Genomic DNA, 13,519 nt, shown 5'->3' with positions numbered 1-13,519 from the left:
TTATATTTTATTCCTTCCTAGTTAAATTTACACTTTTTAATTTTTTATATTTATTTCCTATCTTATTCATAGCCTTTTCCTTTTTTTTTTCTTTAGGTCACGAGCAGTTGTCTAAGCATTTCACTGCATATCGTACTGTGTATGACTGTGTACGTGACAAATAAAATTTGAATTTGAATTTGAAACTGTGTGTCACAAAAATAAAAGGCTGCAGTGGAAGCTGGTTCTTCGAAGTGGTCTGACACCAAGGGCAGAAGGGCTGCTCTGAGATCCTTCCCTTGCTAGCATGTGAAAACCGGTTGAGCTGCTCTGTCTTGCTTTGTTAATAGAAATAAGTCTAAACCAGTGGGACCTGTGGAAGTGCAGGCCCCGCTCAAGTCTAAACTTGTTGTTTTGGCACGATGCTTTCTCAAATGACACTCAGACCCTTGAGGTTTTTATACCGTGTGTACATTGGAAAATAAAACCCATCGCTGGTTTGTGTTATGGTTTCAGGGGGGTGGGGGAGCTAATAAGATCCACTCAAATCATTTTGTTTTTTTAATGGAATAATTTTGTAGTTGTGTATTAACAGAAACAGTTTTCTTTAAAATGCACCTGTACACCTGTAAAATAATGTATTCAACAGTTAAGCTGCAAACTCACTTATTCCACAGTTGTGTTCCCAAGGTTTCTATGGGAAGGCTCTGAAACTGGTCTGATAAAACTCATCCAATTAAACAACACAAACATTTTTCTCATGACATACTTCAACTTTATTTATAAAGAAATTTGGTATACAGTCTTAAGCATTGGCTACAAAGAAAACACAGAGCGCAACAGAACACCAGCGATACCTACACAAGTTTGAATACAGAGCGAATTGGAGCCTGACTGAACTGCTCCTCATAATGCCTCAGCTGTTTCTACTTTACTGCTGATTTCGTGAGAAGCTTTGCACTCCTCTAAACAGTCTATGACATCCTGTTTAAGATTGCAAAACTGATGATCAACAGACTTCAGTCTTCCACTGTTTTTCAGCATGGACAAAACACATGTCTCCATCAGTGAGGAATTTTAATGTTCGTAAACATTTTAGCCTTTTAATACTTTCACAAAACTCAAAGTCAAACTTTAATCTCACAACCTAAATACAGTTTTGATAATCATTTGCCATTTAATCATGAAACATAAACTTTGTATGGCATGAATTCTGCTTGTGTAATGACAGCACAATAAACTCTCATTCATAAGGCATCAAAATTGAGAAACAAAAGCCCATACATGTCAAAAATGTGACGATAGATGCGTGATAACATACAAAAGCAAATCATAAGCAAAATAACTGATTAGTAAATATGAATCTTTGGCAATAGATGCTAGTCTTCACACTGCTGAAGAGTAATGGGTTGCAGTGATTTGGATGTATTCAGCAAGATCATAACAATAAATTGCCAATCACTGTTGATAATAATTTGATTAACTCTGTAAGACCCAACCCATCAAAAAATAACCAGAAAAAATTCTAATTGTTTTGGAACTGAGATGTTTAATAACCCTTATAACCAAATCCACATTTTCTGTGCTATATTATGTTGTTTATGAGATATTTATGAGATATTTTCTTTGTATCACATTTGATACATTGGGCGTTTTTGACAATTTTTTGTTAACAACAATGTTAAATTTAGACTCTTTTAAAAAAGAGTTTTGTCCATAACATTTTAAAATTATGGAAGGTATTGATTATGTTGATGAGAAAGAGGGCAAATATGATACAAATGCCATTATAGGGTTAACGTCAAAGATTTTTCAGCACATTAGGGGCCACAAATTTAAAAAGTTTCCAATAAAACGTCACCCTGAAAGCCAATAATGTTCCTGATATGTTCACATAACCTGTTTCTGAGCATGAAGAGGCAATATAGAAAAGATGTTAAATCAGTATTTGCCAACGGCATTTATCACAACTGCCACATAAACAATTGTGAGGATCAGGCCAGCAATACCGAGTCCCAAAGCCACATGGTTCAGTGTCCTGGCTGTCCTGCTGCTCCGCTCCGCTGACATCCGATCGCCAACGTGGTTGGATTCCCGAGTCTGAAAGTGATAAGGAAGAAAAACAAAGCAATTTGGTTGTTGTTGCTGCTCTTGGTTGTTGGACCTCCACTACACAGGATGATACTTGTTTAGAGCTTAAAAACCCAGAAAGCATATACTCTGATCTTCTGAAAATGGAAACGTGTGGAAGATGTAATGTTTTCCAGCAGTTTGAACATCGAGACATTCTACAACCGTCAACATTCATAATGTAAAGAAAATGATTAAATTACATAATAAAAAGAATGAGAAGTAGCATAGCCACACAAGCCAGTACGTTTTACATTATCTCAGTAAGAATTCCAAACCAAGTTTTCCTGCTTGATTATCAGAATCAGAATACTTTATTAATCCCGAAGGAAATTATAGGTTACAGCAGGCAGCACGCTAATGGCGCATGCACACTTACAAAGGAACCTTCTGACCAAACTTACACAAACAACACATTGGGAAGACATGTCAGAGAGGTAGGCTGATAGGAAAGGATGTGTATTGCTGTTCTGAGTTCTGGTTCAGGTTTTCATTTCCCTATTTGGAGTTTTTGGTTACATTTTGGCTTTAGTATCCTGGTAAGAACTGGTTGTGTCCCTCTGTGTTCCCTAATTTGGATTTGTGTTAGTGCGTGTGCCCCTGCCTCTATCATCATGTTTACTGTGGGGATTTCTATTGCTGTGTGGCATTGCTTGCTTGGTTCCTGTTTTACTTTCACAGTCAATTGTCGCTTCTAACCGTCGTGATGTTTTCCCATATCTCATTCCCCATTGGTTTCCTGTGAGTCCCACCTTCCTCTTCCTCCTTTCAAATTGCCTGTTGCTCCTCCTAATGTGCCTCAGATTTACCTTGCCTAAAGAAATTGTGTCTCATATGTACGTTTCTAGTTACATCCTTTGTTGGATTTTTGGGTTCTCCAGTTTAGTACAAACCCTTTTGTCAAGTATTGTTGGCATCCTATGATTCTGCACTCTGCATTACTCTGTAGTGGACATGCATCAAGTTCATTTTTTCTCATCAGCCATCTCATCTCATCCTGCATCCTGTTCCCTCTTAATGATGATGTAAACAAAGATTATTTTTCACTTTGGACAATTTGAAAACGGAGTATTGAGGAACTGATGCATGCATTTTCAGAAACACAAAAGCTTAGCAGTAACTCTTCACAAACAATCATGGCACAGAACACTCTAAATTACTGTACCAACTGTTATGTTGTTAGAGGTGTGGCAAGAACGTTTAACTTACGGAAAACAAGCTGACTGTTGAGACTGTGGAACAAATGGCCCATGACGGTGATTTGCACACACTGAGAAGGAACTCTATGTGATGATTACTACTTATGGGTAAACTGTAATTTGTGAGCAATTGCTGTTTAAGAGCCACACTGCAGAATATTTACTGAGGCAATATGAAGCACTCCCATCGTTTTATCTCTTAAATAGAAGTTTACCAAGAGTTTTAATCCAATATTTACTCCATTAAAAAAAACAAAAAAAAAAAACTTTTAGGCCACATGAAAACTTAAACTGACATGTTGGGACAACGTGGGAAACCACAGGACTTTTAATAAAATAGGAAACAACAGACCAGCTGTTGTTAGCATACTTTATTCAGTACTTAGACTGGACCACACCTATCCTCCATCTTTATTTTGAGCTCCCACTAAAAATGCTGAGGAGACATCTGCTTAATGTTTGTCTAATCCATTAGTTAAAAAAGTACCTTGAAGCCTTGAAGACTAATAGGGGCCACAATATACAAAAACAACATCACATTGCATTCAGTGACTCTTACAACTAGCAATCGAGCACAACCTCATCAAGTGAGGTTGTACACAAGAAAGCAAAGGGCTGTTTTCCTACAAACATTTAAGAACCACAGAGTCATCTCTGCTGCCAATTAGGGGGAGAAAATTCCTACAAAAGCCAAGGAATAAAACATTAAAATATATTCTTATGGTGATATTACAGCTGAATTATTTGTAGGAAGGAGCTTGGCTAACAGGATTAGACAGTCCATTCAACAGAACAGCAGGCCCAAGGGAAACAAACTAATCTGATAAAAACACAGCCCAAACTGGTTTGTAGAAAGAGCAGCCTTATACAGACTAATGCACTAGTGTCCCAAAATCGAGAAAGTGCTCTTTGAAAGCACGGCTCTCCTTTCCTTCTGACTAGCTTGCCTTGTTGTAGGTTAGACGGTATAATCTGTGTGCCGTCTCAATGGAGGGTTATCAGTGTGTCTGCCCGTGCTGCTTCTTCGTCTTCTTTCTGCATGGGATTTGGTAACATTGCAGCAAGCACAGCTGAACGCAGCTGATAAAAAAGTCTGCATAGTTTTGGCACAATGAAATGAAAGCAAAGTGACGGGCAAAGAGTAGTTTAGCTAGCTTATTCAGTGAGTTAATATTGTTCAGATGTTCTTGTTCTGTCTCTGTCTTTTCAACCTACAGTTTACCAACAGTTTAGAGATTTCCTGGAACATGTACAACATCCTCAACACATCTTAACCACACAAAATGTCACTCACCTCTGTGAGCCATCCGAATCTTGTGGTAAGGCTAACAGCAGGGGGGTTGAGTGCCATTTTGCTCTTTAACAGTTTTATGTATTTGTGGTTGAAACTCAGAAGCATATTTCTATGTTAAACACGTACCAACACGTACATACTTGTGATATATATGGAGTCATGGGAAAAAACGTTTTCACAGCCTTTTGGCCAAAGGTCAGACTGTTCAATACTCAAAGAAATTAAAAACTAATAATACAACAACAACAACAACAACAACAACAACAATAATAATATTAATAATAATAATAAAATTCAAGAGCCAATGACAGTACAATTAGAAGAAGCACAGCTTGTATGGAAGGGTTGCCAAAAAGAGTCTTTCCTCTCTAAAAATAAGATAGCAACAAAGCTTAGGTTTGGAATTTTCAAAAGACTCCTGGAAAAATGTCTTTTGGATGGACAAGCACAAAGTAGAGATGGTTGTTACGGTCGTAATGCACAGTGCCATGTTTGGGGAAAACCAAACGTGGCATATCAACACAAACAGCTCATACCAACTGTCAAGCACAGAGGTGTGGAGTGATGATTTGGGCTTGTTTTGTAGCCATAGCATTTGGGCATAGCTCTAAAGTGATTCTGTTTCCCACACTACGCCGCCACAGTAGAACTTGGGGTTTTTCATTATCTGCCAAATCACAAATCTGTCTGCGGGCAGGATGTGGACCTAAATGTACTCAGAATCAGGAAGCTAACAGTTGCGTTATTTGCTAGAACACTCTTTGTAAGAAGTAAACTTTACAAAAACAAAACAAGAACCTCAAACATGAACTAACTAGACTCAGGAAACTAAAACTAGGAAGCATAGACTAGGAGAGTGGAACTGGGAACCAGAACTTCACCAGAACACAGAGGGATGAGACACAACACGGAGAAGGTGTGGATGACGTTAAAGATGTGACACAGACAGAGAGAATCGCAAGGCTTAAATACACAGACTGACAACGAGAGGATAGGGAACAGGTGATAACACAGCAGGAATAAATCAGAGCTAACAAGACACAGGAAGCAACGCAGACCAAACGCAAGACACGAAAACTTAACACAAAGACATCAGACACAGCAACAGGGAGGGAACACAGATGTGGGACCAGGACAGGCACAGAGACACAGAACAGGAGCTAAAAATACAAAACAGAAATCAAACCCTAAGAACAAGAAAATCTTAAGAATTAATCTAAAACATAAGATAACAGTATTCAAAACCAGTGAGTCAACTCAGGACCACGACAAAATCTCAAATTGAACTTTTAAAAACCCAATTGTTTTTTTCTTCATTGCATTTGCAATTTAACTTGAAATAAAGATTGTATTTACCTGCATTATCATAATTATTTTATTATTATAACTAAGTGGCAGGTGAAGGTTCAGATAACACTGCACAAAAATAGGTGCTACACAAATACCTGTGCGTCTACTTAAGTGACAATTGTATGTGCTTTTCGCACTGCTCTGTCGCCCTGCTTTTAGATTTGTTAGCGATGACTTTAAATAAATAAACTTTTTACAGTCAAATATGCCAAAAGTTTTAGACATCAGAAAGGAAAGGGTTAAAACCGGATTCAGAACACTCAGTGATGAATTCTTACCTCACTGCACAGCTCTAATCAATGTCTTGCTAACCACTTATCATGGTGAAAACAAAATAATCTCTCATTAGATCTTTTTCACATCTTTCTACAGTTCTCCTGTCATCAACTGTTATTTCATTTAACCGAGTGAACGTAGAAAAGACGCCATTCACATCTGTCAAATAACAGTTTCAAGTAAGTTTAATTTAATGTTCAGATAGAAAAGTGGTTAATTCTCTTTAGAAAAAAAATATAATGTAAAAAAACAAAACAACCAAACAAAAAAAAAAAACAGCTTCTTGTTGCTATCAGGTAGTTGGTCACACTGATCTGAGTAAAGTCCTGTCGGAACAAATATTTACTTTGGCTTTATCGGTTTTGGTGACTACAGACAGTTTTACATGAAGATCCTTTTACAGAATCAAATCTAATTTTCTTTAGTGTTGATCAAACATTTTGCACTTTAATATTTAAATTTAGCTCAATCAGATGCTACAGAGTACCTGACATTACAGCCAATGACCAGTGTTTGCCTTTATGTTGCTCTCTGTAGCTCCGTGGTTAAACACAAAACTGTCTCCACTTTGATTTCAATACGTAACATGACAGTTCAGTAACAAGAAATGCCATGTTAGACCAAAAATAAATTTGTATCACATTTTAATGTGACACAAACTAAAATGTATGCCACATTTTAAGGTCAGCAAGAGGAAATAACCTTAAATTCCAGTTAAAATACATCACCCCTCTGCAGAAGAATTAGTTCATCTGAATGTTCACTCATTGTAAATAAGGGCTTCTGAAGAAAATGCTGGCATTTGGGGAAACAAAGAGCTGTTTGGTGATGCCTTCACAAAAGCAGGGAATGCCCTTGAGCTGAGGTAACTGACTGCTCGAGCCTGATTGCGACAAAAGTGGGGATTTTTGGAAAGCCCGGGGGCATGTAGAGCTACTGAAAGCTCCACAGTGCTTTTGTCATAAAGCAATTAATTCAGAAAAGCTCACAGAAAAGGAAGAAAAACCCGGAATTTTTCCATTAGAAAGAATGGAAACACAACGAATCACCCGTTACCTCAAATTGTTCATAACAACCAGCCACAAGCTGTTAAGCCCCCGTTGCAACTGGCGTTGTTGCTTTCAAAAACAGCAGCGTGCACCAAAACCTTTGGTCTTTATTCCGCTGGTTGTGCACCTCTCAGTGTCTGTCACCTCACACATGTGGTGTGGCAGGTGGTGCCAGGTCCAAGACATAAGTGTACCATGTCTTCAGGCACATGCTGCTGTAAATGCCATAAAATTGGTTTTACTGCTGTTTCAATGATTTGTCAGTACTGAAGCTAAGAGATTCACAGATTACACAGAGGCAGATTAAAAACAAAAATAAATCAGTGGGCATTCTCCATATTGCCAAAATGATGAGATCCTCATGACCATGTGATCACCAACAATCTGAAATTCCTCAGCTTGACAAAAGAGCCAGTGTCTATGAGAAGAACTGCATTATTATGTCTAATGTAGACCAAAATAACCAGCCCCAACACAGAGATACTGTTTCTACAAGACAACACCAGACAAAGTGTTAGACCCAGCGGCTGTGATATAGTAATGGAAAGAGGTGGGGCTGCTATAATGCCAACTTTGTGTAGGCACAGACAAAACAAGGGCCAGGATGCGTGAACCTGCAGGAGAGACGAGGAAGACAGAGAGGGAGACATCGAGGAGTTCATGTTCTTCCAGCACGAACTGAAAGTATGTCTATGCATGATTCGGGAGAGCAACAAATCATCAACCTTACATAAGTGCCCTTTATGAATGTGAGAGTGAATGAATAGTGGTATTGTAAAGCGCTTTGAGGGGTCCTGAAAAGCGCTATAGAAATGCAACCCATTATTATTATTATTAAATGCTAAAAGAATTACCTAAATAAGCCTTGAGTGATTAATTTTAAATCTTCTGCCTTAAAGCATAAACTTAGTGAATAGAGTTTGTTGATCTTATCGTGCCTTTGTCGTATCCCAGCATTTGATGCTAATTTTTTTCATATGTAATCCGCACTGGTCAATGTAGATGCCTTTTTAAAAATTGTATTTATTTATTTTTAAGCAATAATCCTACAATGTCATGTAATGGTAAAAAAAAATGTTTTAGTTTTATTCTAATTAGGTTCACAACAGCAACTGTGGGAAACTGTGGACAACCACAATGTAAATACTGAAAGATACATGTGTAACATTTTAAAAATAACAGCTCGGAAGCATCTGCTGCTTTGGAAGGTATGTGTCGCGAGTTATAATTAGCACAGCATGACATGTGTAGTCTCAACCATAACATTAACAAAACCTAGCACAGGAAATTTAGAAAAGCTTAAAAGCTTAATGACTCTGTTTTTTCATCTATTATTTTCTTTGTCTCAAGAAAGGCTCAAAAAAAACAAACCAGAAAATGCAGGGCAATATGCACGCTTTGTGTTTCTGTAGGCTTCTGAATACTGATGAAAAAATAAACATAATATAAAACATTGTGCACAGTCACAGAGAAGTGCATTGCAAGTCACTATGGCAAAAACATTTACATTAAAGCTTCAGAAGTCACCTTTATTTAAAAGTGATACTCTGCAGGAGTCTCTGCGAATGCAGTAAAATGTAAGGTTATTTTTGGCCTTTAACTACAAACATGGAGGAAGCAAGGGTGTCTTTTCCATCCTGTAAGAATCAACTACCACAACTTCCAGAGACAACATGCATGCAGTAGCACTCTAATGAGACCGTGTTAAAAAAGGCATTAAAGAGGGCTGTTCTGCTCATTTTCACCTCCATATTTCTATTCCTGGACTAATTGTTGTAACTTTGAACAGTTACTAAAACTAAGATTTGTTCTAGTACAGCTATAAAGCAATGGCTTTAAGCACATCCTGCTTTATAGCCCTTCTTGACACTAATAATGACCATATTTTACAAAATAATCATCATATTGTTTTCAATACCACTTAAAACCAGGGACCGGGACCATAAACTCATCAGAAAAGGCTTTACTGAGACCATGGATAAAGGGAGCCGTAGACTGTTTTCCCCATATATTCCTGTATAACAATATTTGTTACGACAAACATAAGAATTGCCCCCTGCTGGCTGGTATAAAGAATGCAACTTCCACATTGGATTCACTTTGAGACCTCTTTTATTTGCAGCCTACGGAAATTCTTTTTCTGTCCCTTTAAAGCCCCTCAGTAAAGACCTACTTTCTTTTAATTGCTCTTAATTTCAAATGACAATTTTTCAAATCTACAGTTATGTCTTGGAGCCAGAATCTCGACTCTACCAGAATACAAAGAGCCCAACGTCAGCAGCAACAACGATTACAGCAGGACATGCCTGTAAATATTGCATTCACTTATTGTGGTGGATTTAGTCCCTGAATAACTGGGATGGTTGTTGCTGATGATCTCTTTTACAGGACAACGCCTCTTTGCTGCTCACTGTGTGCCTCAGAGAGGAAATTATGTGGGTCTATATTCAATTACGCCGGTAATTACAGCTGCCTTCTTTCAAATGCAAGTGAAACCCTTGCACTGCAGAGCGTTTCACCACCAGCGTGTTCTTACTGCTGAGTTTTCCCACAAGGGTTATCTACTCTACTCTCTCTCTGTCTCTGTGAAAGTCACACCTGCTGACTCAAAAAGACAGCCAGCTGTTTTATGATGGCCACACCCAATGCAGCCACTACTTACTCTTCTCCCTGCCCTCTGCAAAGACATTCAGGTCAATCAAGTCCAAAACCAACCATTTAAAAAGCCATTCGTTCCAGATGGAAGTAAAAAGCAATACCCATCCTCCCCTCCTCAAGACTGTGGGTACAATATTTTTTGTTTTGTTTTTAAACATCTCGCTCTCATCTCTCGTGCCACATTGGATATGGCATCTTTACTTATTCTCCTAGTCTTTTTGATTTCCATGTGAATTCTTGTCACACAGTTATTGCACATCTTTGCATCTTTCACTTCTCCTTTTCTCTGCACAAATTTTTACACCTTCTGGTAACCTAAGCATGTTCTCTAATCTGGTTCCCACGCAGTAACATGTGGGTGTTAGATGTTGTTCTGAACAGCATGGTTTACTTTAATACCTCAATGAACTTTATACTGAATGTTTTAAAACTATGGAGGGCTAAATGTGCTAAAATAAAAATTAAAAAAACTGCGTAAATAATAAATAAATACATTAAATTTATCATTCATTAATTAACATTTCAATTTGTTTAATTAAACATATCTTTAAATATTCCACTTTTTAATCAATTACTTCATGGTTCCTGTCCTGGAGTGCACCATAAAATTATTTTAAAATGTAAATTCTTGCTGTGGCTTTTCAACAGACCCCAACATCTAACAGCAAGTCAACACAGATTATCCAAGGTACTGAGTTGATGCAGTGTTACAGTCAACTGAATTGGTGCTGGTGTGGACTTGATGTAGCCAGGTCTCCCAAAATACATTATAAATGAAACCACAAGCATCAGTGGTGGAAGAAAGCCACCAGAACTATTAGTAATCTTTGAGTTTATTATTTTGATTATTAGTAGAATTATTATTTATTCCCAAATTTAATTACTTAATGACAAATTTAATTTATTATTTCATTTCATTTTAGAACTCTTGGAATTCTTTAGGTATCATCTCATCTCCTTAAACAAACAGCTTTATGATGTGTATTTATTGCAGTGCAACAGTCCATGAAGAATGAAAAACTTTCTTTTTTGAGACTCACCAAGATGGAGAAGATAAGGGCAGCAATTCCAAGTGGCAGGCAACAGCACAACATGGTGAAGATGGAGTAGCCCAAGTAGTCATTGACGGGGTTAGCTAGAGGACCCTGAGCCACATACACTGTGGGCTGGACCACGACAGTACCCTGCTGAGGTGCAGGGTACTGTCCACCCATGGGATGAGCTGGCTGTCCATATCCTGCCCCTGCAGGCTGTCCATATCCTGCCCCTGCAGGCTGTCCATAACCTACTCCTGCAGGCTGTCCATATCCTACTCCTGCAGGCTGTCCATATCCTACTCCTGCAGGCTGCCCGGGATAACCCTGCAGGACACAGAGGTGAAATAAGACCAACTCATTTCCAGTGAAAACGAAACAGGTGGTTGAAGTGGAAAAACGGGTTGGATAAGTGATTTATGGAAAAACGAGACTGTTGTTGATAGAGGTTAAGTATAGAAGGAGTACATCTTACCTCGTCTTTAGATCTCTCTATATTATATATATATATATATATATAAAAACTCAGCAGGATGAATATCATAATAACACAACCGAACGAACCGATGGGAAAAGTCATGATTACATAATAACATTGTTTAGCAGTCTATAGGTAAATAGAGAAAATATAACTAACGTTTTTATTGGATTAAATACCTCTCTCTCTCTCTCTTTTTTTAGATTGTCTTAAAAAATGTGTCTTTAAATGTGCTGGTTACCTGCAGTGGATATCCAGGGCCAGGGTTACTGTCGTCCTGGTAGGGTGGAGGGGGCGCTTGGCCCATGGAGGACTTTTCACTGGACCATCCCGCTGGTGGAGCGCATGGGTGTTTCCCCGAATCCATAATGCAACTTCTAGGTTTTCACACAAAAAAGAAAGTCAGCCTTGTTTTTTTGGCGCCGGGTTCGCGTATAGCTTACTTCTCTAAAAATATTTAATAATTTTTTCCCTTTTTTTTCCCCCTTACCAAGCCCTTTTGAATTTTACAGCTGAACACGGTCCGCTACACGTCGTAGTCCTATTCCAAACGCTTGACAGTCAGCGTAGCCCCTCGTCGAGCATTGCATATCACACTTCCGCTTTCAAATTAAAAGAGCTGCGGAGCATATTCGCGGTTTTATTTTATCTTGTACCTGCTCATGCCGCGGTATTTTTGGTCTTGATCAATATTGGTCATAATGAGAAAACTGAAAATACAAAAGTAAAACAAACAAACAAACAAAAACAGCTGGGTCTGTACTCGATTTCACAACTTGAATTTGATTATGGTTTTCAAAATTAAATGCCTTATAGTTAACATATAAATGTAATTTACACGCACCTAGGAAAAATGCATAGGACAATGTGCTTCAAAAGGTCCCCCTGCGATGCTCAGGTCCTGCTGTAATGTAATTTTAGTCCGTCGTTAGGTGGTTGCCAGGCAAAGTGGGTGCGTCATGACTTGTCATGGTAGGGATTATGGTTGGAGTTAAAGTGACGTGATGCTTTAAGATAAGTCTTGGGTTCATACATGTTTAAAATTTGTAATTTTTAGTCCGTTAGTTGGTGGTTGTTAGGAAACGAGATGATGCCTGCTTTTCTATGTAGGCTCTGGAAACAGGTGAAGAGACAATATAGAATGAAAACAAGCTTATTTTTACCCTCAGCCTCCACAGACACATGTACAATTTAACCAAACCAATCTTATGATTATATGGGTCACACGAAACACATATCAACAATAAAACCCGGAAAATACCTATCTATAGCCACAAAAACACGTATAATTTCCACATCCAAAATGGTGTCTCCGTCTTGTTTCTTTACGGTCTTCAACGCAGTACGCTTTTATTTTGTGAATGCAAATATGCTTAATTTCCAGTCTCAATAGCTGGCTGGACATATGTAAATCAGGACCTATAGAGCCTATAGTATGGGTCGGCTCGGTGGGCATAATCAGGGGTGACGGTCTCTCACAAAAACTGCGAGTTAACTGGAAAACAGCCCTTTATGTGAATAACTGAGAAATATTATGGTCCTATGGTTTGAAGTTGTCATACAGTTAATTAAAAGAACGACTCATGTCGAGTTCTTCTCTGTAGATTTACACACCATGTAGTTTTGTTACTCAAGTATTTAAGTCTGTATCTCACGGGTAAACACGAGGGCACCGCATGATTGGAAGGCTCATTATGCGGTCTCACTACCTTAATCAGGCAGGGGGAAACAGATTGTCCACTAGATGGCGACAGAGCATGTCTAATAAAGAAGAAAGAACATGGCTATGAAGGCCACTCATTATACTTCTATTCATTTACTTACTTTGAAAACCCCTTTAACGCTTACACAAGATGCTTTATGTGAGCTCCCTTTTTGATATAAAAACCAGCACAACTATTTTCAAACAATAAAAGTGAAAAGACAGCACTTTGTAACCAGCTTTTACGTCCCCTCAAGTCATCTTAAAAGACAGAAGCTACGGAAGTTTCTGGATTGTTTTTGTGGATGCAGTGGCACCCTGTGTTCACTGAACATAGGTAATGTGAGGATTTCCACTTTAAGGTTGTCTG

The 13,519-nt window shown here is 38.3% G+C and overlaps 1 protein-coding gene across 2 annotated transcripts; it reads right to left on the bottom strand.

Moving 5' to 3' along the window:
- Positions 1-731: 731 nt before the first annotated feature.
- Positions 732-12,210, bottom strand: si:dkey-33i11.9 (major prion protein). Of its 2 annotated transcripts, XM_014340585.2 has the most exons (4): positions 11,938-12,210; positions 11,689-11,824; positions 10,976-11,296; positions 732-2,079 (listed from the first exon to the last, which is right to left on the bottom strand). In XM_014340585.2, exons 2-4 carry the CDS (start codon positions 11,812-11,814, stop codon positions 1,921-1,923), a joined length of 606 nt encoding a protein of 201 aa, XP_014196071.1. In that variant the 5' UTR covers positions 11,815-11,824; positions 11,938-12,210; the 3' UTR covers positions 732-1,920. The 2 variants fall into 2 exon arrangements, with proteins under 2 accessions (XP_014196071.1, XP_005943871.1); XM_005943809.2 differs by lacking the exon at positions 11,938-12,210 and having other exon boundaries at positions 11,689-11,931.
- Positions 12,211-13,519: the final 1,309 nt, after the last annotated feature.

This window comes from Haplochromis burtoni, unplaced genomic scaffold (assembly GCF_018398535.1).
Source record: "Haplochromis burtoni strain Fernald_Lab_line unplaced genomic scaffold, NCSU_Asbu1 Contig_373, whole genome shotgun sequence".
In the NCBI taxonomy this organism is placed as follows: domain Eukaryota; kingdom Metazoa; phylum Chordata; class Actinopteri; order Cichliformes; family Cichlidae; genus Haplochromis; species Haplochromis burtoni.
This window is presented reverse-complemented; position numbering and strand designations above follow the sequence as displayed.